Source organism: Loxodonta africana, chromosome X (genome assembly GCF_030014295.1).
Source record: "Loxodonta africana isolate mLoxAfr1 chromosome X, mLoxAfr1.hap2, whole genome shotgun sequence".
Lineage (NCBI taxonomy): Eukaryota > Metazoa > Chordata > Mammalia > Proboscidea > Elephantidae > Loxodonta > Loxodonta africana.
Window position 1 is genome coordinate 21,520,584 of NC_087369.1, and position 26,922 is coordinate 21,547,505.

Sequence of the window (26,922 nt, forward strand, 5' to 3'; positions counted from 1 at the left end):
AGACCTTCAAGCCACAACTGATCAGCCCAGGTGCTTCAATATGGCGGGGGACTGAGGAGTCCAGAAAAGATGAGTCTAAACCTTCTTGGTGGAATGTGAGCATGGGGGAATATGTAGGTTCATAACTCTTATGGATTGAATTATGTCCCTCCAAAATGTATTGTAAACCCTAACCCCTATGCCTGCGGTTATAATCCTATTTGGGAATGGTTATTTTTTTATGTTAATGAGGCAGGATTAACCTAAGCTTTTTTTTATATCTTGAGTCAATCTCTTTTGAGATATAAAAGAGATTAAATGCCAGCTAGCAGAGGAGAGATGAGGTAAGATAGATGCCAAAACACATGGAGATCTCCAAGGAACCAGGAAGCAGAAGCTGAATAGACAAGGACCTTCCTCCAGAGCCGACAGAGAGAAAAAGCCTTCTTCTAGATCCAGCACCCTGATTTTGGACTTCTAGCCTCCTAAACTGTGAGAAAATAAATTTCTGTTTCTTAAAGCTACCTACTGTGGTATTTCTGTTATAGCAGCACTAGGTAACTAAGACAATATCTAATTTGAGGCTTAAGAAGTTCGAGGACATGTAGATTCATCATAACTGTCTTAAGGATGAACTCTCTAACAGGGCAAAAGCCAAAGTGTACAGACGCTGCCTAGATTAAGGTTCTTCTGTAGGGCAGGACCTTCAAAGATCCCTCTGATGCCAAAACTTGGTAAGAAATGTGATGCAAATGGTACCTAATCCAGTGACTCATTTGAGCATTTGAGCAATAGTGTCCCTAATTTGAGGGAATGGGGAAGCAACATTAGAAGAAACCAAAGACTCGAGGCCTTCGCCACTTTTCTTTAGGGCATTAAGGCAAAGGTGAAATGAATAGGTCCAAGTCATCAGTTTATACACATGGAATGGGGCTCTGGAGTGGCACAGTTTTTTACTGGGACAGCTTACAGGCCAAATTCATCTCAGGTGGCTTAGACCAGACCTTGACAGAAACAGAGCAGCTGCAATGACTCATTCCTTTCCCTAAGGGTTAGAAGAGTATGGAGCCCAATTATTAAGTAGGGTGCTAATAGTAGGGTACTGGATTTGATGCTGAACTTACAGAGTTGGGCCTTGTTCAAACACAAATCTATAAAAAGCTTGGCTATGGCTTACTTGCAGGCACTGACAGTGGCCAGATTGGAAAAGCCCATGTCAAAGTGGCTACAATATAAAGATATATGAAGTAGCATCCAGACATATAGGCCTAAGAAAAAAAGTAGTAGACACTGGAAGAATAGGAGGCATTGTTTTTTGTTTTTTAATCTAGTGTGCTGGGACCACCCCTGAAGCATTCAGATGGCAGTGAAAGGTAATAGGAGGGCAAGCCTGTGACCTGCACTGGACTCTTAACTGTAATTGTTATATTTTGTTGTTAGCTGCCAGTGAGTCGATTCTGACTCATGGTGACCCCATGTGTGCAGAGTAGAACTGCTCTCTAGGGTTTTCAAGGCTGTTACCTTGCAGAAGCAGATTGCCAGGCCTGTCTTCCAAGGTGCCTCTGGGTGGGTTTGAACCATCAACCTTTCGGCTAGTAATTGTACACTTAAATGCATCACCCAGGGACTCCTTGCTATATTTGAGACAATACAAAGAGCGTAGGCCCTAAAGATATGAGACCCACAGCAGGTTATAGATCCTTCCAGGTCACACTTCTTATGTCCTATGATGAAGACTTCTCTCTGATTTTTACTTAGTGTTCAGCGAGGTTATTGGGCAATGTGATCTGAAGGAATGGACCAGTCAGCAGGAATTAGGCAAGCTGAGACAAAGGAGAAAAGGACGTACTAGAGCAAGTCTGTGAGTACACAGAAACTGCAGGCCTAAGCAGACAGGTAAGCACTCAGGAGGCCAAATCATCTAAAAGATAGAGGTAAAATGGAGTGAAACAAAGCCAAAAACTCAAAGTTCAGCTCAGAGCTAACAGAACAGAAGCAGACACCATCTACCAGAGACCTGACCTTACAAATGAGGAAAAGGCCCATGTTAGTCTTCCTCCTAGAACAGAAATCAATGACTAGCTTCCCTGAGACACCTGTGATTAGGAACAAATGCCTAGAAGATGTACTGCAAAGAAACTCACCACATAAGGCAGGGAAGTGAAGCAGCACCTTGATCCAAGCCCTGGCACAGCCTGACAGCAGGGAGGTGCATCAGAGGGGAAAATGACCCCAATTACACTCATGTTTTTAAAAAAGGGACTGCTTTCATAAAAGCAAGAGTGACATACATAGTGAAATTGGAAACCTCTTCTAAGGCACTCAATTAAAATGGGGTGGTGGTGGTGGTGGTGACAGCTACATGAAACCTTCTATTTAAAACTTACTATCAGTTAACTTTACTCTACTGTGTCATCTTCCAAAAAATGTTAAGTTTTACTAACATCTCTAAGTGAGCTTGATGTAAAGATGTCATAACAGTAAATATTTAAAGAAACACTTATGACCATAAAATTTATAAAACGATTGCTATTTGATAGCAACATCAGGGATACGTACATTTCTCAGAATAAAATAATTAGCCTGAAACTATTAACAAAAATGAGTTAAAAATTGACAAACATGCCTCACTTAACTGACAGAATGCTATGGTTGTCATTTAAAATACAATTATCATATAGAAGTTAATTACATAGCTAAGTAAAATATAATCAGTCCACAACTAAAATAGTATTCAATTAAAAGGATCAAGTAAAAAAACTCAATTTTTATTAGGTAAGTGTATTTTATAATTATGTACCCTTTTTACATAGTCAGTTCACTATTTTTTGGTACTTAGATAATTCACACTGTATAAGGCTAAAATATATCAGTCAAAAGTCTTTACCCAAATTGCCATTTCAAAGATTAACCATACAACAGAAATTTTAAAGTAAAAAGTGACACATTCATAATATTTGAGGTACAACAGCTAAAAGCATTTTAAGGTTAAACAGTTTCACAACTCTATTACCATTACCCCTTTGAAGTTTTTATTTTATTTTCATGAAAATAAGATTTTTTTTATGTAGGTTGTTTCTTAAGTCAAAACCAAATGAAATATCTGATTTATCTAAGCAACATTTTGTAATTTAGGAGTTCAAAGGTCACTCAACATTTTTAAATTATTGTAATCCAACCAACCTTTTTTTTCCTCAGTAATCTTTCTCTGAATTTATTAGTGATAAATCCCCTTGGACCAGCAAATCGTAAACGCTGATATTTAGCCTGAATGTACAAGCTCTTCTGTACTAGGCCTGATTTATAATGTGGTTGGAATCTGCCACCTCTAAAGTTGGTCTGTAAAGGAAAAAATAATTAAATGTTAAAACTACAGCTTCCAAGTGTACTTTATTGGTATAACAGATGGAAAAGGGTCTGATAGAGTTGCCCTTGATTCTAGGTACCTTAGATATTAAAAGAGGTTATGATGCTAATAAAATAAGTTTTCCTGAAACTGGTTTCCTAGCTTATTTTATACACTAATAAATTTTTTAAATTATTATACATAAAACCAATTTGAAAAACTGGTAAGTTAAAATTTTTTTTAATTAATTCTTGAAATTTATCATGCCAGGAAAATGACAACTTTCAAACGCGCTCTAATGGGCTAACATTATTTCTCTGATTCATAATGAAATTAATTAAACTCCAAGAAGAAAAAAAGACATTATTTGTTGTCAAAATGTTGACAAAAGTTATCGACATTTAAGAATCAAAAACTCCCTTATTTTTACTTACTTCTGTTTGTACTTTCAAACCAATCTTTCTTTATCACAAAAATTCCATTGAAGTAACCATTTTCATGATAGAAGTTTACTTTAAAAGGCCATTTCCTGGCCCCCCGCATAATTACAATAGGTATTTGAGGACAGTGAATAACTGTGGGCTTCCCGGCTGGCTGATCAGAGGAATGGTTCCTTGTTAATTCACTTTTGGGGGTGGCAAAAGCAAGGAGAAAAAAGGAAGGAAACCTTGGCTACTTGCTAACTCACTGGAAGAGGCTACATTAAGCTCGACTATAAAAAGGATTTCTCCCAAAAATCATTCAATTAAATTCTCCTGTAAAAAATGGATGGGAAGCCACATGAAGAAAAACCCTAGACAAAATTGAACCTTTAACAAAGATAAATTCAGCATAAATTGAAATACTGGGACGTATAATCCCAAGAAATCAGGAGAAGGTATGGTACAGAAGGAAAGACCTTGGTGACACAACATGCTCTCTCAGGCAAACTGTTCCGAACTTATTTAACAAAATTCCTATCTAATACTATGTACAAGGTGCATAGGCTAAACTGACCCATCTTCTTCCTTCAGGAGCTACCAATTTAGTGGAGATCCCAGTCTGAGCACCTGATAGGCAGCTAGTCTCTCCTGCTGGCAGATTCTGCCAATAGAAGACCCCATCAAAGGTCTCTACTGAGTTCCAAGAAAAGGGTTCTCCAAGCTTGGAGAGCATAAAACAGCATTTAACTTTAATGGCCCAAGCAGGAAGTCTTCTTGAATCTCTCCTTTAGCACTCAGTAAGGACTTGACCAGTGTTCATTTTTTGGGCAAGAACAAGAACCACAATAATAGTTACAAATTCTGTAACTTCAAAAACAGCAGCCATTGTATATTAAATTCATTTCCAAATGTGTTCTTTTTATAAATCAGAATTCTACTTTGAAGACTGGTAAACTTTATTATCTAATTTTCCTTCTTCTCAATTATCTCAAACAAATGTTCACAGTAAAAAGTAAAATACAACCTAGTTGGTTATATGCAAATATTTGGTCACAAAGCATGGAGAGAGCTTTGTCTTTTAATCAAATTCTTTCACTATGCCAAATAAAAATTAGTCCCGGGCCACATTTCAACTACAAGCAGTCCCCGGGTTACGAACATCCTGCTTATGTATAACCGGTAAGGAATCAACCCATATAAAGCCTATTATATTAAAAATTTGAGGTACACACAATGGTTCACAGCAATAAATGAGCACTGCTTTGTGACGTGCATCAAAACATTATTATTATTACTGTGTTATTATGTTAAAATGTTTTGGTGTGGCTGGAAGGGTTTCTTTTATGTTTTTTATGCATGGAAAGGTACACTATATATTATATACTATATACTAAGACAAACATTTGACTGATGTTAGATGTGAACTGTATCTAACTGTTCAGACTTATATATAAATTCTACTTTAAGACAGACTTAGGAACAGAACTCATTTGTAATTTGGAGACTGCCTATATTCCAAGGTCCAACCAAATGGGATGAAGTTAGTAGTAGCTCCTTTTAGAATGTCTATTTGTGAGCGATTAAGGATTAAAACATGGAGCCCTGGTGGTGCAATGGTTAAGCGCTTGTCTGCTACCTGAAAGGTCAGTGGTTCAAATCCACCAGCTGCTCCTAAGAAGAAAAGACCTGGTGATCTGTTGCCATAAAGATTTTGGCCTAGGAAACCCTATGAGACAGCTGTACTCTGTTGTATAGAATCACTGAGTCGAAATCGGCTTGACAGCACACAACAACAAGGCTTAAAACAGAAGCCAAAATTATTTTTTAAAAAATTAGTTTATAGAAAGTTGAGGGCTAGAAGATTGGTATATACCTATACAGATATCAGTGAGACAAGGTTCCCTCAACATGAAGAGCTAAATAATAATAATTCCTAAATTAACTCTATCATAAGATTACATACACTATTACCCTCTAGGGAAGTCAATAAAACTGTTCACAAACACTACAATCACTCCATTAAATAAAAGGCCTCTTCAAACAGTACTCGTTTTCCCTTTGATAATAAAATTTAGATTAACCCAGCAACTAAGGCAATGCCAGAAAAAGAAAAGATCAGGGTTTAGTCAGGTGAATTGCTATTGCTGAAGCTGCTGCTGCTTTTTAAAAAGGAAACAGGTACGAGGTTGTGTTGGGGTGGCGGGGGAGGGAATCGACTGCACCACCCACAGCATTAAAAATAATAAGCCGCTAATTCAGTGAAAGCCATAATAGTTGTTATACTAAATTACGGTTTTAAAATTATTGCCTGATTAATGTTTAAACATCTAAATAGAAAACATCTAGGTCCTATAATAATTTTCAAAGATGTGGCCACAGGAATGGATTTTAATCTTTTTGAAATTTAGCTTTTGGTTTATTTTACATTTCATCCTCAGGGTACTTATAACAGGAAACAGATCATGTGGAATGTTATAGAAACACACATAAAAATGATATATTAGACTGGAGTAATTATAAAAACAAAGTTGATTCCTCTTTTCACAATTATCTTAGAAATGAATATGTTGTGCATAATAAAACATATACGTTTATAAAAAAGTATTTATGCCAGGCTTAACTTCCATTTACTTTAAGGCTACAAAAAACTTCAGGTAAAAGTTCTAATGAAACACCATGCTTGTATTAGACTATCTTCACAAACTTGATACAGCTGAGCCAGTCTTGAGATTCATATATTCCATTTTTACATCTCTAATTGAGGTGATTACTGACTTTGAGCTCGATCAAATTACGTAAAGAGTAAATTTTAATGAAATAGTTCCTTTTCTTGGGAAGGGTTATTTCTTCCCACTCTTTTATTCTGAAGAATTATGAGATTTTACACAATCCTATAACATTATACAATTTTAAATGATTAGTCAAGAGGAAAGATTATTGTATATATTCTGAAAAAAAATGTTCTAAGAATGTTAAAGAGCCTTTCCTTAAGGGGGAAGGGTAACAGGAAATAAATCTTAACGACAATCTTAGAAAAGTACTACAACCAATTGTATCTGTTCAATAAGAACAGCAGCATTTAGGAACCACTTAGGCCTGAAACTCCATTTACACCATATCTAAGTTACACAGACATCAAATTTTCAGTTGATTTCATGCCTCATTACCCAAGAGATTAAAAGATGGTGTAAGACATGTTTATATATTCTATGGCCATAGCTATTTTTGAAAACCTGATGTCTCATGATAGGGGCAGTGGTAGTCCAATGGTAGAAGTCTCTCCTTCTATGCGGGAGACCCGTGTTCAATTCCTGGCCAATGTACCTCACGCAAAGTCACCACTGTTCGTCAGTAGAGGCAGAGGGAAAGTTGAAGCCAGGGACCTATAAACTTGGAAGTAAGGGAGGGTGGCGTGGGTGGACCATGAAAGGGAGTTGGTAAGGCCGATGTCTGAGTTTCTCACTCAAGAAGGGTGGTAGTAGTGGCGCTCAGCATGACACATATATCGTTCTGGTGGTGGAGAAGGACCAGTGGAAGGAGGTAAGCTCCCCTTCAAGTGCCAAACCATACTGACTCTTGACGTCAAGCAGCAGTGAAGCAGGATGGGGCTGATCTGCTTGGCCTTCACTGAGAGAAAGTACAGCTCTAACACCGCTGTGTGGGCTTGTTTACTTTAAGTCTGATGGGGCTTTTAAGAGCTAAAAAAAAAAAAAGCATGGAGTAGTGGGGGCAGTGGTGGTTCTGGGGTAGAATTCTCATCTTCCACGTGAGATACCAGGGTTTGATTCCCAGCCAATGCACCTCATGCACAGCCATTGCCCGTCTGTCAGTGGAGGCTTGTGTGTTGCTATGATGCTGAACAGATTTTAGAGGAGCTTCCAGACTAAGATGGACTAGGAAGAAAGGCCTGGTGATCTACACCTGAAAGTCAGTCAATGAAAACCCTATGGGTCGCCCCACGTACAATGGAATGAAACGCTACCTGGTCCTGTGCCATTCATTTCATGATCGGTTGCAGACTGGACCATTGTGACTCATAGGATTTTCATAATGATGAAAATGTTCTAAAATGGAATTAATGTTGATGGTTGTACACCTCAGTAAATTTACTAAAAATCATTACACTGTATGTATACCTACAATGGGTGAACTTTATGGTATGTAAATTTTACCTTAATGAAGTTATTAAAAAAAAATCTTAAGCCATGAAAGCTAAAACTATAATAAATCCAATAAAATCCTGCTAAATCACATACGAGATTCCTCTTTCTTCTATCATAATAACTTTAAGCCTGAACTGATTCTTGTTACATGTATTTAATGAACAGTCACAAACATTATGAAAAACACCAGGGATCCCTGTACAGGTATACGTGAGGAGAATGAATGAACAAAAAAGAAAAACTTGAAACTATAATCTTACCCTGTTAGGTTTCTGAACAAATTTTCCACAATTTGATTTTGTAAAATACACAGATTGTCTGAATCTGTGAGTATGAGTATTCTTCAACTTTGAAAACCTGGAAGGCTGACCATTCCTAATAAAACAAAAGCGTGAAAATAAGAATTTTTTAGTTCACCTTTATCCGACAAATAAAAATAAAAATACCCCCTTCAGAGAATTAAAGCAGCGCAACGATAACATCTCAATTTTCTATCACTACTAAAACTATGAGTAATAGCTGTTAGGGTTAAAACACTCATTTCTCAACAAACATTATTTAGCTAATTTGGAAGCTGGCAATAGGGGAAAAACAATATTCTTTGGACAAGGGTTCCTGGGACTGTAATCCCCCCGAACCTGTGTCTATTTTCTGAGGAAAGACAGAGAATCGAGGCTCTAGGTCCTCTGACAGCACTCTGAACTCCCCTTACTCACAGTCTCCTATTAGTGAAAGCACAAATGGCTCAGGACCCAGCCCATTCACTGGAGGTAAGGTATGTGACTGGCTCAGGGTCCCCTCACAGGCAGAGGGGCCTCTGATGCTGCTGGGCCCCCACAATAAACAACAGGCTCCCCTCTCCTGGTGTCACGAAAACCTGTGGCCACCAAAGGCTCTTGCCATTAGCCCAGAAACTCCCCTGCTAGGCTCCCAACATTACGCCTCCCCCATCTTCCCGGGCAGCCCTACCTGGGAGGCAGGTCCTTCTTCGGGCTTCTCCAATCCCAGAAGCATCACTTCCACAGCCCTTCCTCTCCCTGTCACATACCACATCTCCCCATGATACTCCTGTGCTCTCTGAAGTGAACTGCTTGTTACCTTGGCTCTGCTTCATTTCCTCCCACAGATCCCCACTGATATCGGGATAAAAGCTAGACTCCTCATCATGACCTCCAACGTTCTTTAAAAATCCTCTTTGCAAATCATACATCTGATAAGGAAGTAGCATCCAAAATATATAAAGAACTCGGACAACAGTAAAAGCCCAGCCCCAAGCCCAGTGCCAATGAGTCGATTCCAACTCATTGCGACCCTATAGGCCAGAGTAGAACTGCCCCATAGAGTTTCCAAGGAGCGCCTGGCGGATTCGAACTGCCAGCCCTTTGGTTAGCAGCCGTAGCACTTAACCACTATGCCACCAGGGTTTCCAACAGTAAAAAGACAACCCAATTTAAAAATTGGCTAAGGATATAACAGACAATTCTCCTTAAGAAGATATGCAAATACCCAATGAGCATATAAAAGACGCTAAACATCAACAGCCATGAAGAAAAGGCAAATCAAAACCACAATGAGATATCATTTCACACCCACTAGTGTGGTTATAATGAAAAAGACAGTACCAAGTGTTGGTAAGGATGTAGAGAAACTGAAACCCTTATACAGTTCTGGTGGGAATGTAAAATGCTGCAACTGTTTTGGAAAACACTCTGGTAGTTCTTCAAAAAGTTAAACATAAGAGTTAACATTTGACCCGACAATTCCACTCTGAGTTATATATCCAAGAAAAACGAATATATATACTCACACGAAAACTTGTACACAAATATTCAATAGCAGCCTTACAACAGCCAAAAAGTGGAAACAACTCAATGTCCACCAATTGATGAATGGGTAAACAAGATGTGGCATATCCACACAATGGAATATTATTCACTCATAGAAAGGAATGAAATCCTGATACATGCTATAACACAGATATAACATGGTTGAACCTTAAAAACATTGTTAAGTGAAAGAAGTCAGACTTAAAGGCCACATAGTTTATGATTCCATTTATATGAAATATCCAGAATAGGAAAATTCATGGAAAGTAGGTTAGTGGTGGCCAGAGACTGGGGAGAGGGAGTGTGTGTGGGGGGCCGGTGAGGAGTGACTGCTAATGGTTGTGGGCTTCTTCTGGGGGAGATGAAAATGTTCTGGAATCAGACAGTGGTGATGATTGTACAACTTTGTGAATATGCTAAAAACCAACGAATTGCTCACTTTCAGAGGGTGAATTTTATGGGAAGTGATTAATATCGTAATAATAATAAAAAATGCCCCTGGCTCTACTATGCCACACTATCCAACACAAATAAAATAATCTGACAGGTTCAGCAAAAGACATCTTGCAAGAAGGCATCTTTGCGCCCTACAACACTGCCCTCAAAGCCAACATCAATAATACTTAATGCTGACCTTACATTCATCACCTTATTTAATCTTAAGCACCATTATCAGGTGAGTATACTTCTTATCCCTATTTTACAAACGAGGAATCTGAGAGATTAACTTGCCCAAGGTCAGTCACATAACCAGGATGTTAAACAGAGCTAGGTGTTGAACTCAGGTCTAATGCCAGTGCTCAAGCTCTTAACCCACCTCAAAGGGTGAAGATATATTCTGAAGCATTATATAGGTTTTATAATATGCTGACTGTCTTAAATCTGTTTTTAAAAGTCCTGTTTCTTGGTACACTGAGTTTCTTATCCTTGTTGAGTCAAGAAAAACATGACAGAAAAGTCATGCCATTAAAGAGCATAGTCATGTCATGCATTAACCATATCATATTAAAAATTGGAGACTTTCATCTACTAGGGGCAAGATGTTAACACATAATTTTGTTCAAATGCCTCAACTAAAGAAAAAAAAATTTTTTTCATTAGATTCAAACTTACTGTTAGAATCAGTTCCAGTTTTAAACAAGCTCCATGTATTGTGACTGAGACCTAGTATAGTGAGTCATAAACCTGACATAAAAATCTAGTCAAATATTTTACTCATTTTACAGTAGCTCTGGCCCTTCCTATTCATATATTCTTATTTTCTGGGAGATACAAATAGTCTGAGGACTGTACAAACTGGAAATTCTGTCCCATTTAATTGTACCTCACAATTAAATGGGGTCCCAGAATTGCCATGAATTCGATATAGTTTCCAGAACTAGAAATAAACTGGGGCCAATCTAGAAGACTTACCAAAAAAAAAAAAAAACCAAACCCATTGCCGTCAAGTCGATTCCGACTCATAGCGACCCTATAGGACAGGGTAGAACTGCCCCATAGAGTTTCCAAGGAGTGCCTGGCGGATTCGAACTGCCGACCTTTTAGTTAGCAGCCGTAGCACTTAACCACTACGCCACCAGGGTTTCCCTAGAATACTTAAGAGTCCCTGAAAACAGGAAAAGGGTTGGCAGAGAAAAAAACAAATATCTACTGATGTATGGCAGAAGTACTTCACAGGTGCCAGCTCATTTAATATTTATAACCTCCTCACATCATAAATATGGTTATTCTCATTTTATAGATGGAGAGGACCCAGAGACTAAGCAAGTTTGCCCTAGATCAAAGAGCTCGTAAGCTGGCAGAAATGAGATTCAAACTCAGGTTTTCCCTGCATTATCTACTCCATCTGCCTCAATTTCATAGATAGGCATCCAGGCACGGTCCCAAAAGAGAACTGTACCGACCTCAGGAAAGTTTGTGCTATTCGAAGAATACCAGAATCTGAAGAGCAGAGTCTCAATTAACTTAGCGTAACAGTCCATAAACTTACTGGTTTCGGCTCCTACTGATATTCAAAAAGCTGTTACACTCCTCTTTAGAACTATGAAGACCTCAAATACTCACTTACCCTCATAATTTTGTTTGTTTAAATCAAACAGAATATGATGGTCACTGAAAACCTTTGAAACATTTTAATAGAGCTCACTTAAACATATAAAATGAATTTGAAGGATCCCTACACTAAAATGAAAATTGTTATTAATGCCAAAAAAACTGAAAAATACGGTGAAACCAAAAGCTCTCTGATAACAGGAAATTTTCCTCTACTGATTACCTCTCTGTAGCACTAGCTATGTGAAAAATGTGCCCATCTTCATTCTGTAACCGTTGTTTTCTCCTTCTTTCAATGTCATGTCGTAGGTCATTTGCATCTATTATTTTGACCAGACTCTGAGGAATTTTGACAGAAGACAAACCATTCACATTACTGTTAGTTGTACAAAGATCATATCTAATAAGAACCTTAGTAAAAGTCCTAAATAAGTTACCTTGTACTCATCCTGCTAATGGTAGTGTAAACTGATATACATATTTTGAGACGCATTTAAATGATACACAGTCAGAAAAGCTTACAACATTGAACCGGAAATCTCACTTCTGGAACTCTACCCTAAAGAAACGGGACATATCCCACATATATTCAAAGTGACAAAAAAATGGATGCAACTTAAATGTAAAAAATAAAATAATTAAAGGGGAAAGAAAGAATGATTAAATAAATTATGGTAAACTAACTCAAAGAAATAACGGACAACCAATTAAGTTACAGTGATAAAAATCATGTAACAACATGGGAAAAGAGTGGCTAAAACGGTTAATTAAAACTTAAAAAACCTCAATTATAAAAGGTTATGGGGAGTTCAGAGATTTTATGTAAAAAGAACGTCATGGCTTAAGTAAAAACAAAAAAAGCATACAAAACTGCATATACTATGACAGCAACTACGTTAAAATGCAAGATATAAGACTGCAAGGAAAAAATGGTAAACCATTGTTTTGTGTTAAATGGCTGAATTATAGGCATTTTTTAAAATCCTCAAATATGCTATAAGTTGATTACACTAATTTGCTAATTAAAAGTTTTCTGAAAATATCATTTATTCAATAAACCAACATATCTCTAGAAATTCAAAAAAATTGTAAACACTTCACTATATATATATATTCTATCAGAAATGTATTAAAACCTCTTCTCTACAAAAATTCTTTGGTCTTAATGAATTAGCAGTTCTTCCAGAATTTGACACACTTCTAAAACAAGAGCCAGTCTCCTTCCTGCCTCCACAACCAGTTAAGACAGTTTTCCTAATTAGCAAAGAAATGGGGGGAAGGGGAGGTATTAGATGAGAGCCACGCACTACACAGGACAATAAAGAAATTTAACATTATTTCCATTATTTTGCTAGTTCATATTCCATAGGATCTTTCTTACATTCTACAGTAAATAGGAGGATGATAAAGAATGAAATTTAGTTCCTTTGTATTCATTCCATGCACAATTTAAAAATATATTCCATATGACTGCTTCAGAAAAATAGGTACCAAAGATACTTTTTGCAAACTTTACAATGTAAACTGTTATGGAATGAATATTAAAGGCTGTAATTTTGTGTCAATTTTTAAAGCTATTTTCCTTAGGGATTGTCCCTTTTAGGGAATACAGTTGGTTTCTACCCCGTTTTATCAGTATTCTCTCTGCAAGCTAGCTGATAATCAGAATCACCTGGACAGCTTTTTAAACTTCAGATTTCTGGGTTTCAATCCTTTTTTTCTCATCTATTTTAGCCCCCCCCCTTTTTTTACTATCAAACACCAATTTCCTTTCCCATTAGTATACCAACAATAAGATAATCTCTAATCCAAAATCATATTTACTTACCTGTTCTGATTCATAGCCAATAGTTTGTTTACTCTGAAGTTCAGCCAAAGACATATCTATTCTCCTAAAGTAATAAAGGCATATTAAAATTAAATAATTATGTTATATACTGTTACCTTGATTCTATAGAATAGAATTTGAAATAAAGTTCGTATGTCTTAGAGGAAGCAAAAGAAACCTGCTATCAGGTGATTTTTATCTATATGGCAGTCTCCCAGAACATATCTATCCTGTGAACAACATTACAGTGAAGCTTTACCAAAAAAAAAAGCCCATCACCGTTGAGTCATTTCCAACTCACAGCAACTCTACAGGACAAAGTAGAATTGCCCCACAGGGTTTCCAAGGCTGTAATCTTTACGGAAGCAGGCTGCCACATCTTACTCCCGCAGAGTGGCTGGTAGGTTCAAACCACTGACCTTTTGGTTAGCAGTCGAGAGCTTTAACCACTGTACCACCAGGGCTCCTAAGTGGTTCTCAGATCACCAGTCTGTGTAACCTTAAACTCTGCTCCAGTGATATACTGTATTCTAACACTGATTCAACTCAGCTCACAAAACAGGATGCACCACCTGCTTGGACGAGTGCCAGTAGAAGAAGACATGTTTTCATCCAGCTGCCCTCAGAACAACAGCCATTTCTGACCACATGAAGTAACCCATGATTTCAATGGCTCGACAACTATTTTTTCATTCTTCCAGTGATAACTTCAGTAGGCAATTACTATAGACATGGCAGAATCAAAGGTAGGTAAATATTTTCAAAGTTTCACACATTTAAACAATGCTACTCAATGGCTTCAAAACAACCTATTTCATCAAAGCACATTGGTCCTGTTTTTAAGTAGGAAATGTAGTCCTAGAGCCTACAGCAAGCCTAGGCAAGCAAGCTCAAGAGGCAACACCTTCCTGAATCTGTTCTGAGGTTTATTCCCATGAGTTAAATCGTTACCTGTGAATTTCAGGATCTGAATTCAATTTAATTTCATTTACACCTGCATCTCGCGTAACTTCCAATTGTGAGAAACGCTCATGTAGGGTAATTCCAGGTGATGAAAGATAATTTTCTGAAAAAAAGGAAACAAATGGTTTTATCTCAATGTAAAACTGATTTCACTTGAAAGAGTATATAAAAACACAGGAAAAAGGGACTATTAGAAAAATATCCAACCTGTTTTCTCTTGAAAACACGTGGGCCCTAAACTTACTTGAGACTAAGTCATAGTGCTCAAGTGCTTTCCTAAGCCCAAACAACAGTAAAAACATCCTGATTTACTAATCCAAGGATTCCGTTTCTATTTGACATGCCTGCTTACTTGTCTGGGGCTTGGTGGTGGGGGTGAGGGGGGAATAGTGGCTTTCTCAAAGTGAGGACCTTTCTTCTCCAAGGTAAAACCTTGCTGTGTTTGAGAAGAAAAGATTTTACAGAGCTCTAGAATTCACCTAGAGTAAAAATTAACTACAAGAAATAAAACAATTCTGAACAAATGCTAAATATTATGTTTATACATCACAGAAGGCGTCCTAGTATCATTTTACTTTAAGTTCATGACAACATTCCAATGTCAACTATGTTATAGGCTTTTAAAAGGACAGCAAAAAAATAATATACTTGACCCATCAGAATGCTACATTAGCAATCCTTTTCCTTAATTTACTGTTCCTGTTTTGGGACAACCTCCTGGACTTTTCTGTAGTACCAGCTCCCTTTTTGCCAAGAATCACACTTCCTTTGAGTGAGAGGGGCTGGAGCTGAGAGAGTAAACTGTTTCAGACAAACTGCCTGCTTTAAATATATGCCTTAATTTGCGGGAAGCAGAGAAAACAATTTTTGAAAATGTTTTATGAAGGTAAAAAAGAGTATTGCAATTATCTAGTAAGAAATACATAATAACATTTTTGAAATTCTTGAATGCCTCCAATTTAAATACCTACAATTGGGGAGAGCTGTTCTACATGACTGAATTTTCCCGTTAATGGAAATTTGCCAGGAGCAAAAACAATTCAACATAAATCTTTAACGAATTTATCATGCAACTCCCTGATGTCACAAACGAAGTATGCCAAATCAAACTGGAATCTTTTATTGATCACTTAGCAACATCCTTATGGCATAGAGAGTCCCAGTAATGCCCTCAGGGGCTTTAAGAGTATCACAAAATGACCTTAGCTTCCAAATTTCCTGAGTTTCATATCTATTTTTTGTCGCTCCTTCCTCCCTGTTTGGCTATTATTATTATTCTTTCTCGCTGCTCTCAGTATGCCTGTCTTTTGCAGTAATCTCTTTCTAACTTGTGATTTCTAATTTACTATGAATAGAAGCACAAGGTTCTTGGAACTACACATAAAGAGCAACTAGGTTTTGAATGAATGCCTGATACTCTCTCCAGCCAATTTCCTAGTCAATGATGCAATTTGTAATGGAGTATGAATTACTAGTAAATTATATCACAGATCTCCATCTATCTTCATGAAAAGTCAGTAAGTTATTTTTGTGTTGTCCCTAATGTATGTGTAAAATATACCAACCTTTATCTTGATGGATTATTGTTATAATTTCCTGAGTAAATTCTCCTGTAGGTTTGTTTTCAATATCCTGAGTTGAGTCAAGATGTTCAAACACTGGATGAAAGTTTTCACTTTTCCTGCCAACAGCAACCAAATCATGTGACATCTGTCTCTCTGTGGGATAGCTAGAAGCAACCCTAGAATAATTTGCAAATGTTTAACTAAGTTTGAATCTATTCTGCTGAGAAAAGAACTTATTAAAAATTAATCAAGACAGCTATATGACTAAAGATATGTTTATCTTTTCTTGTAATTAAGGCACTAAATTATATGCCATGAAATATATACGATAATGAGCAGGAGAAATTCGCTGTAGATACAAGGCTTTGTTTTCAGTTCTTTTCAAATCAGAGATCATTAAGTATTTGCCATTTTCATAATAAAATCCTCAAAAATCTAAGTTAAACAACTTTCACTTAAAAAAAATACAAGGCATTAAAAACACTCAATATGCAAAAAATATTTAATTATTTTATTCCCAAATGGCCATAAAACTGTAAACCCAGCAAGCTTATACTTTCTTGGAAAACTACCACATTTTAAGGGCTAATAAACATAAGAACTTTTCTGAATTCATAAAAAAAAAAAAAAAAAAACCCTTATTCCATCTATACCAGTTTAGAATAGTATTTTGGAATAAATTCTGTTGAGATGAATTTAATCACAAGTCCTCACTAACTCTCAAAAAAGTTTTAGTCATTAGCAAAGCTGTAATCATTAACACCCTAAATGTACCTTTAAAGAAATGCTGTCATTTCTAACATAATCTCAGCTATCTTACCACTTTAATGCTTTCTGGATCTTTATAATTTTCCTTAAGAGCTCACCTGACCTCTAGGTACTATTATTAAGTGATGATGATGACAGACAGGTAACAAGTATTGAGGGCTTACCACATGCCAAACATGGGGTTTAGGGCTTGCAAACATTCTCTCATTTCCTCTTTATAATAATCCTATGGGGAAGTGCCACGACACTGAGGCAATCCATGTCTTGGTTGTATTTTACATCTCGGGTTGAACATTTAAATGAACATCTTCCTACCAAGTGTCATACTGGAAAACTGTCATTTATTCCCAGAATGCTTCTCTTGCTTAAAACCACTCTCAAATTCTTCCTCTGGAGGCCGTTTGTAGGTCACAGAAGAAAATGTCTCATTATTTTATATCTCACTTTGAATTCAAAATGGCACTAACCAGCTTGCACCCATCTTATTCCTCTGCACTTAACTCTAACTGGCTTTTGGCTCTTCCCAAAAATCAAGTTCACCATCCAAAGAATCGAGATTTACAACTTCAGGGGTTGAGTGTGTTACAAGCTTTGAAGATAAATCCAAAAGGAAACACTGAAGTATGTTTTAAATATTTAATGTTATATTTTCATATAACAAAAATCCATCAGGTGGATATGATTAGGGGTGTGCATTATTTATCTGTTTGTCACATAACAGCCATATATCCAAAACTACTCCGGGGTTATGGGGGGTTTACAGATATTCTTTGGCTAAAAAAATTAACTCCTCAACAAGATGGTTTTAAGTGCCTATTTGTAGATCAGAGGAAAAGCTTCCAACTGACTTTTCATGCTCCCTGTTCTCCGACTAGCGCTGTTGGAGACAACTCCCTGCCAAGACAGAAACACGGAAAAATGATTATGCAGCAGGTTGATGCTTCTGCTGTGGTTTCCTTGATTCATTAAAAGGGTGATTTCCCTTCTTCCCTCCTAATTTGGTCCAAGCTTCCCACTGTGTAGCTGATAACTAAGCGACACTTACTGGTAAAAACTAGAACGGCTCCTATGACAACCTCTACTAAGAATTACAAATGCTCTTTGTTTAAAGGGGTTTAATGTTACAAAAAGCCCATTCCATATTTAAAAAAAAAAATAGCTTTCAAAACCATTTTACAGGGAAAAAACAAGATTTTTAAATAGAACTATAAAATGGTATCTCCACAAGGGGAAACTGACTAATAATTTTTTTTTATTACAGTCCCTGTTTCTCCCAAGATGAAACCAGCTAATAAAGGCTTCCAATTTTTTACTGTGTAATTATTCAAATTTACTTGTAATTACAAATTAGCTACTGGCATAACTATTGCCCCCACCCTATCCCATGCTTCAACCCATAGGAGTGTTGTGGCATACTCTGAAGCTACATTTAATTCCTGAAATCTTAGTGTTTAAATTTGCTAGCCATTAAAATTTACCTCAGCGTTCCATCACTGCATGACTTTTAATTAAAAAATTAACATTATCATTTCCTAGAAAATATTTAACATTAAAACAGTATAACCCAAAATTTTCATCTTTTAAAAATAATTATGACACTTCTGCACTAAGAAAACTCCTGAGACTGGAGAAGGCAAAATATCTCATTTACATTTATAAATTTAATCACCTTTTGGTTCTTATTTTCCTTTTTACTATTTTCTATGACATATATCGATTATCTCCAAGGTAAGCAGTAAGTGAAAAAGACCAAATGTTCCCATTTGAGATGCATTTTAGACAGTTTTAAAAAGTAAAATACAGCCTAAAACTGTATTCTAATACCATTTCTGTTACTGGTCTAATTAACTCTTCAAAGTTCCTTTGTTCCCTTGCCCCCATTTTTTCCCCTCTGTTTAAGGATATTTTCACTGACGTTCTGCCTGAGTGTTATACATAACTAAGAAAATATTAAAATTAAAAAGCTACATGAAACCATACTTTCCTTTTGTACATGTTTAAGACTAAAAAAAAAAACAACTGCATGGAAAAACAGCAATAACAAAAAACCCAACTGCAAGAACAACAAAAACCCTGCCTTCTAGAAGCTTATAACAAAATCCAAATGACATATAAACTTTTCCCTTCACAGTTTGCTTCCAACAAATAACTATTTGTATAGTATTCTATAGTTCACAAAGCACTTTGTCAATTATTTTATTAGTTGTTCCTATCTTAAAAAACATTTAGAAATTCTGGAGTTGAGGGAAAAGGTTTATGAAAACTGCTACTGCCCTAATTCAGCATCTCACTGCTTTTTTCACAAAAGTCTCCTGATGGCCTCCCCGGCCCCAACACCCTTCCAATTCACCTTCTCGAATGCAATCCTCCAGCAGCCAGACCAGAGCCACCTGCCCTATCAGCTAGTATGTCGAATGAGGCTGGCAGTCACAGCACCTACCTTCGAAGCCTCCTTTCCCTTTATTCCCTTTCACTGACTGCCCCCAAATTAATCACACGGCTCAAAGTCCCTGTGTATGCTTTTTTGGCCTTTGTTAACCTGTAAATATAAAATGTTTTTCATCCCATCTTCACGTGTCTAAAACACACCAACCTTCGAAGCCTAGCTCACATGTCAATTCCTGTGTGAATCCATCCCTTGATCTCCCAGATGCTGAGTCGCACACCACCTGACATATCCCTGCCCATGGTATTAGCAGTACCTGCCTAATTGTCTAGCAGACCAGACAAGGAGAACCCTAATCTTACAGCACTCTGTAGTCCCAGGGTACCCAACAGACTGTCTCACATAGGGTAGGTCCTCAAAAAAAGAATCCACATAGTGAATACGTGAATCAATGGAAAATGGCTTGGTCAATTTGAAACGACTGTTTTACCTAAAGAGATGATACACTTTAAAATTTTAATTAAGGCATTTAATTTTATTTTTCAACTTCCTTGGCTTACTTTTTAGTTTAGTTTTTTCGTTACTTAATTTAGATCAATTTAAATTTAAATATTTTTTATAAAATAAAATCTCAAATATTTACAGCAGTTCAGACAATCTTAGGATAAGCCTCCATGTGTTTGTTCATCAACCCAGCCTGAATGGTTATCAACACATGGCCAATTGAAGCAGACTCATGGGGCCAGGAGGAACTACAGGGTAATTTGGCCCAAAAAGGTGTCACAGAGCTGTTCAGTGAGCCACAGGAAGACAAAAACCTATTGCACCCCAACCCCCAACAGAATGTTCACCTCCCAAAGAGACACTAAGAGAAGCTAGGGTGAAAAACAGGAATGAAAAGGAATCTTCTCTCAAATAATCTATCCTTTGATTTAAAAAAGTACATAAATGAGAAATGTTAGGGAATAAAACCTTAGTTTTTTGTGATCTATAACATCAAAGTACCAGGTGTGTATATAACAAAAACACTTCCACCTACAGCGTATTTTGCCTCCAGCTGAACAGTACCCATCATAGCCAAACTTGTGTGACTGAGTTTCCTTCCTTCAGTCCTAGCTATGATTTTTCATACTTCCCCCACCTATACGGCATTGCTTTCCTCAAAGCGTCAGGGTTCCAATGTCCTCTGGGGCCCATCACCCCCTTCATCCCTGTTCAGAAATGGGAAAGACTTGATGGGGTAGGGAAAGAGGGGACAGTATCTCTTCAGTAGGAAATAAAAAGGATTAGATGCAAGTATGACAATATAATCAGTCTGCCATCAACTTTTAAAGCCAACCTCTCATTCCAGAGGCCTAGTACCAGCATGTGAGAAGACCATAGGAGCCTCGGGTTCATCATTCATCATTGCCAGTTTATTCTGCTCTAGAAACCAGCACCCCTCATCTCTTCCACTTCCTTTCTAGCCTGACCAAGGGTCAGTCTCTCACCTACTCAGCCTAACATAAAGCCAACACTTTCCTTCATCTGTTCCAAGATTCCAGATATATATATCAGTTCATGTTTTGGATACATAATGACCTTAGTACAAATTTTCATGTTGTGACTCCCTTACATTCTGAAACATATAATTATGACTTATACGCTAACTTCTACCTCTGATAATGTAAGTTTCTGACAAAGTGGGTCACCTGAATATAGTCTTTGTTAACAGAAGTATTAACTACGCAATGAACATTCCAGCAAATGTCTACCTATTGTTGCTTTAGATACAAACTGGGATCTAGAAAAATCACTAGGTCATAACCTTATGTTTTTTACCACACTGATAACTGGAAGAACAAACAGCAATACTCGACCAAAGCTAAGAAAGTAAACAAATGCACAAAATTAACTATTTTAGTCTTTCAAAAACTGCAGATAAACTCTAGATTTTAACCAAAAATAGCTCTCTCTACACTCTAAATATGACTATTTTAATCTCTGCAAGCAGAGGAAAATCTAATTTGTGTTAATAGTTGAGAACAGATTTCTATTAAGGCATTAACTACCTTTCTTTTATGGACACTTCATTGGTTCATACATAATTAAATCCAGCCCCACTCCTGAAAATAACTCATCAATAAATAATTACAATCAGAGAGAAAGACTTTGCTGACTATGATACTTTAGCATACTGAAAAGGTGCATACATTTGTTATTATTCTTCAGGTCTGAATAGAGTGGATTTGCAGTGGAGGCTCTTTACTACACAGCTGTCCTGCTTTTGCCCAAAATCTGAAGTGTGCAACTGCTAAGCACCTACTCTGTGCCAGGCCCCACTGACAGGTCACGAGATTTCACAAAATTACAGTTTATAAATTCAAAACAAAAGATCCAGCAGCCTCTAAGGGGACTTCTAAGTCAATTGGCAAAATAATTCTGTTATGAAAACATTCTGCATCCCACTTTGAAATGTGGCGTCTGGGGTCTTAAATGCTAACAAGCGGCCATCTAAGATGCATCAATTGGTCTCAACCCACCTGGAGCAAAGGAGAATGAAGAACACCAAGGTCACACGACAACTAAGAGCCCAAGAGACAGAAAGGGCCACACGAACCAGAGACCTACATCATCCTGAGACCAGAAGAACTAGTTGGTGCCTGGCCACAATCGATGACTGCCCTGACAGGGAGCACAACAGAGAACCCCTGAGGGAGCAGGAGATCAGTGGGATGCAGACCCCAAATTCGCATAAAAAGACCAGACTTAATGGTCTGACTGAGACTAGAGGAATCCCGGCGGTCATGGTCCCCAAACCTTCTATTGGCACAGGACAGGAACCATTCCCGAAGACAACTCATCAGACATGAAAGGGAGTGGACAGTGGGTAGGAGAGAGATGCTGATGAAGAGTGAGCTAATTATATCAGGTGGACACTTGAGACTGTGTTGGCATCTCCTGTCTGGAGGGGGGATGGGAGGATAGAGAGAGTTGGAAGCTGGCAAAATTGTCACGAAAGGAGAGACTGGAAGGGCTGACTCATCAGGGGGAGAGCAAGTGGGAGTACGGAGTAAGATGTATATAAACTTATATGTGACAGACTGACTTGATTTGTAAACGTTCACTTGAAGCTCAATAAAAGTTAAAAAAAAAAAAAAAAAAGATCCAGCAGCCTCCATTTTGGGAAGCTCATTATTGTGACACATGATAATGGTCAAACTTTCATTTTTCAATACAAAATTAACTGTCTTTAGTACCACTAATGAGGTCTATTAAAATAAACCCTTCAAAATTGGTATTTCTAACATTCTTTACAACAACCAATTCATTATCTTTTAAGTATAAAACACTTCATTAATAAATATGGGGTATCATCGCTTTTATATAATTTTAAAGATAAAAAGTTTTAGATTTTTGTGCATTTCACTATATGTAAATTTTACCTCACGAGGAAAAAAAAAGAACTGTTAACAAAAATTAAATACTTATGTATTTAAATTTTTTTTTATATGGATGTCTCCAACTTCCTGTGAAATGTACCAAAAAATAAGATGGAATGACAGATGGACAGATATGTGATTATGAAAGTAAAGTATTAACTGTAGACACTCGGTAAGGGATATGTAGGTGTTCACTGTACACTTTCAACTTTTCCATATGTTTGAACATTTTTATAATATGATGGTGGAAAGAAAAAAGGTTTAAGGTAATATCCTTAAATTTGACTCTTACAGCATTAAGAAGTAGTAAGAAATATAATAGTACAGAAGTGATTTAAGACATAATACATGAAAAAAAGATACGAAAGTATTAACGTAGTATTATGACAACTATGTATAAATATATGTGGAAAAATAACAAAACGGATTGTTCTAAGATGGGTAATAAAATTGCACACGTTAGTGGGATTATGGGTGATTCCCGTTCCCCTCTATTTCTCCAACTTTCTGCAATGTAATTGTACTTATAAACGCTTTCTGTGCACATATATACATATATGTACTAATGTTATAGTATATGCATACTAATGTTATAATGACATACACAAAGAGCTGGAGATGGAAAACCAAAAGGGAAGAACACGCTCGGCGTTTCTCAAGCTGAAAGAACTGAAGAAAAAATTCAAGCCTCGAGTTGCAATAGTGAAGGATTCCATGGGGAAAATATTAAACGACATGGAAAGGATCAAAAGAAGATGGAAGGAATATACAGTCAAAAAGAATTAGTCGATATTCAACCATTTCAAGAGGTGGCATATGATCAGGAACTGATGGTACTGAAGGAAGAAGTCCAAGCTGCTCTGAAGGCATTGGCGAAAAACAAGGCTCCAGGAACTGATGGAATATCAACTGAGATGTTCCAACAAACAGATGCACTGCTGGAGGTGCTCACTCGTCTATGCCAAGAAATATGGGAGACAGCTTCCTGGCCAACTGACTGGAAGAGATCCATATTTATGCCTATTCCCAAGAAAGGTGATCCAACCGAATGTGGAAATTATAGAACAATAGCATTAATATCACACGCAAGGAAAATTTTGCTGAAGATCATTCAAAAATGGCTACAGCAGTATATCGACAGGAAACTGTCAGAAATTCAGGCCGGTTTCAGAAGAGAACATGGAGCCGGGGATATCATTGCTGATGTCAGATGGATTCTGGCTGAAAGCAGAGAATACCAGAAGGATGTTTACCTGTGTTTTATTGACTACGCAAAGGCATTAGACTGCGTGGATCATAACAAATTGTGGATAACACTGCGAAGAATGGGAATTCCAGAACACTTAATTGTGCTCATGAGGAACCTTTACATAGATCAAGAAGCAGTTGTTCGAACAGAACAAGGGGATGCTGATCGGTTTAAAGTCAGGAAAGGTGTGCGTCAGGGTTGTATTCTTTCACCATACCTATTTAATCTGTATGCTGAACAAATAATCCGAGAAGCTGGACTATATGAAGAAGAATGGGGCATCAGGATTAGAGGAAGACTCAGCAACAACCTGCGTTATGCAGATGACACAATCTTGCTTGCTGAAAGTGAAGAGGACTTGAAGCACTTACTAATAAAGATCAAAGACCACAGCCTTCAGTATGGATTACACCTCAACATAAAAAACAAAAATCCTCACAACTGGACCAATGAGCAACATCATGATAAACGGAGAAAAGATTGAAGTTGTCAAGGATTTCATTTAACTTGGATCCACAATCAACAGCCATGGAAGCGGCAGTCAAGAAATCAAAAGATGCATTGCATGGGGCAAATCTGCTGCAAAGGACCTCTTCAAAGTGCTGAAAAGCAAAGATGTCACCCTGAAGACTAAGGTGCGCCTGACCCAAGCCATGGTATTTTCAATCACAGCATATGCATGTGAAAGCTGGACAATGAATAAGGAAGACCGAAGAAGAGTTGACGCCTTTGAATTGTGGTGTTGGCGAAGAATATTGAATATACCATGGACTGCCAAAAGAACGAACAAATCTGTCCCGGAGGAAGTGCGGCCAGAACGCTCCTTAGAGGCAAGGATGGCGAGACTGCGTCTTACATACTTTGGACATGTTGTCAGGAGGGATGAGTCCCTGGAGAAGGACATCATGCTTGGCAGAGTACAGGGTCAGCGGAAAAGAGGAAAGACCCTCAACAAGGTGGACTGACACAGTGGCTGCAACAATGAGCTCAAGCATAACAATGATTGTAAGGATGGCGCAGGACCAGGCAATATTTTGTTCTGTTGTGCACAGGGTCGCTATGAGTCAGAACCGACTCAACAGCACCTAACAACAACAAGAACATACTAATGTTTTTTGCTAATATAATGAGTGTTAGAAAAAAAATGGAGGAGAGGGACTGCAAAGACTAAACTTTAAGGAACAATGTTTTGTTTAAAAAAAAATAAAAGACTGTGGGTTTATCTACCTCCCCCTCCCATCCTACCCCTTGGATTTTGTTTTCTCCTGTTTTTGATTCAAATGCAGATATGAATCAACTGTGAACATAAATGCACCAAAATCTAGTATGCTATGGCAATTAACTGACTTAGCTAACATAGCCAACTGCAGTGTTTTGTTATTATCAGAATCTATAAACAGGTAATTCTCATAACAGAATAAAGCATGTGAGCCTGCTTTAAGAGAATGTAACTCACTGCTATGCCAGTCTTTTTTTTTTTTTTTAAGAATCATTACAAGCTAAACCAAATTTCTTATAAAAAGGCATCTTCCTAGATCACAGTCTAATTTCCTATACCTAGGAGAATCTGGTCAGTTGAGCCTGTCATTTTGAGATGGCAGCAAAAACCTTGTTAATGTTAAGCCTCCCGCCTTCTTGAGCCACGAGGGGGACACGTGGATTTGAGTCCAAGCTCCTCTGACTTAGACAAGTCACTTCATCTCTCAGGGCCTCACTTTCTTCCTCTATAAAATCAGGGCCTACTAAAGTCCCTTCTAGCTCAAAAAATTCCCTGAATTTCAGGCAACAGGGAGCATAATCTCTGAGAAACTGAGCAAGGAATAGCTCTCCTTGAACTCCACCTAGCCTATCTATGAATAAGGAAAAATTGGCAACATAAAAACATATGAATTCACGAACAGGAATAACTCCATGGATTTCCCTGCACCCAAGAATCATCTTGAGATAGAATGTGGAAATAAGCAGACATGAGATCACCCCACGTTACAAATCACAGGATTCACCCTTATTACAGGGCTCTTTTGAAAAAATTCAGGCAATCCCTCCTCCTCAATGGAATCTAAACCCACTATTAATTTCATTTTCAAAGCTGCAAATGAAGGTGCCAGGAACATTTATTAAATATCATAAGGCAAAAACTAAGATAATACCTGAATGTATCTACTGGTTTCTTCACATCTACTTTAATCGTAAGTAGTTTCCTCCTACCACTGAAAGATGAGGATTTCACATCTGAAAGTTTACTTTTATCAAGTTGGCTACTGGAAGGGTTGCTCTCTTTTCTGAAATTCTCTTCTTTCTTTATCTTTTCCTTCCATTCATCATTAGAGGGCCTGGAATCAACATCACTTTTATTTGAATAAGTACCAGCAATGCAGTCTTTCTTAGCTTGTTTAAAAGGTTCTTTGACTAGTCCATCTTTAGTCTCTCTCCCTCTTCCACCATTAAAACAATCTGACTCTCTGTTTACAGAGCCTTTTTGAGAATTGTATTTTCTATCTTCTTCCTTAGAGTACCTCTGAGTTCCTTCACCAGAAAAGTCCTGGTCCCCACCTGTGGGCTTATGATATTTGTGGCAATAGTCAAAGGATATCTTGGCTACTGAACTGGTCTCTGTGTGTTCCCTTTCAGTATGTCGATGAGTTTGGGGTCCAAAGTTCCTCTGATCTTTCTTTTCTTGATAAGGTGGAAGAGAAGACTCAGGCTCCCACCTCAGGTGCCTGGCAGGCTCTCTGTTTTCATACCTCTGCACATCTTTAGGTCTTTTTGATGTGTGTTGATATTTTCTGAAATCACGATCCTCAGGATACCTGTGTTGACACAAATCAGTTTATACTTGCACTAGAGAGAAGAAAGTGAGAATTTATATATGTAGAATGTTGGACAGCATGGCTTTAAATATAGAATGCAGTGGCAAGTTAACCTATAATCTCTCAAGCCAATTCATAGAATT

General features: G+C 37.5%; 1 protein-coding gene across 9 annotated transcripts in view; it reads right to left on the reverse strand.

Annotated features, from left to right (window-relative positions):
- BCLAF3 (BCLAF1 and THRAP3 family member 3) overlaps positions 1–26,922 on the reverse strand; it is a 72,252-nt gene that overhangs the window by 17,696 nt on the left and 27,634 nt on the right. For 3 of the 9 annotated variants that reach the window (XM_010595748.3, XM_064278069.1, XM_064278070.1), the window contains 7 exons: positions 26,120–26,779; positions 16,145–16,320; positions 14,568–14,682; positions 13,617–13,680; positions 12,012–12,127; positions 8,171–8,285; positions 3,163–3,318 (listed from right to left, as the gene is read on the reverse strand). In XM_010595748.3, the coding sequence (XP_010594050.1) occupies positions 3,163–3,318; positions 8,171–8,285; positions 12,012–12,127; positions 13,617–13,680; positions 14,568–14,682; positions 16,145–16,320; positions 26,120–26,779 (1,402 nt within the window). Of the gene's footprint in view, positions 1–3,162; positions 3,319–8,170; positions 8,286–8,879; positions 12,128–13,616; positions 13,681–14,567; positions 14,683–16,144; positions 16,321–26,119; positions 26,780–26,922 lie in introns of those variants that run through there. The other 6 variants (XM_023555168.2, XM_023555167.2, XM_010595750.3 and 3 more) reach the window with 6 other exon arrangements.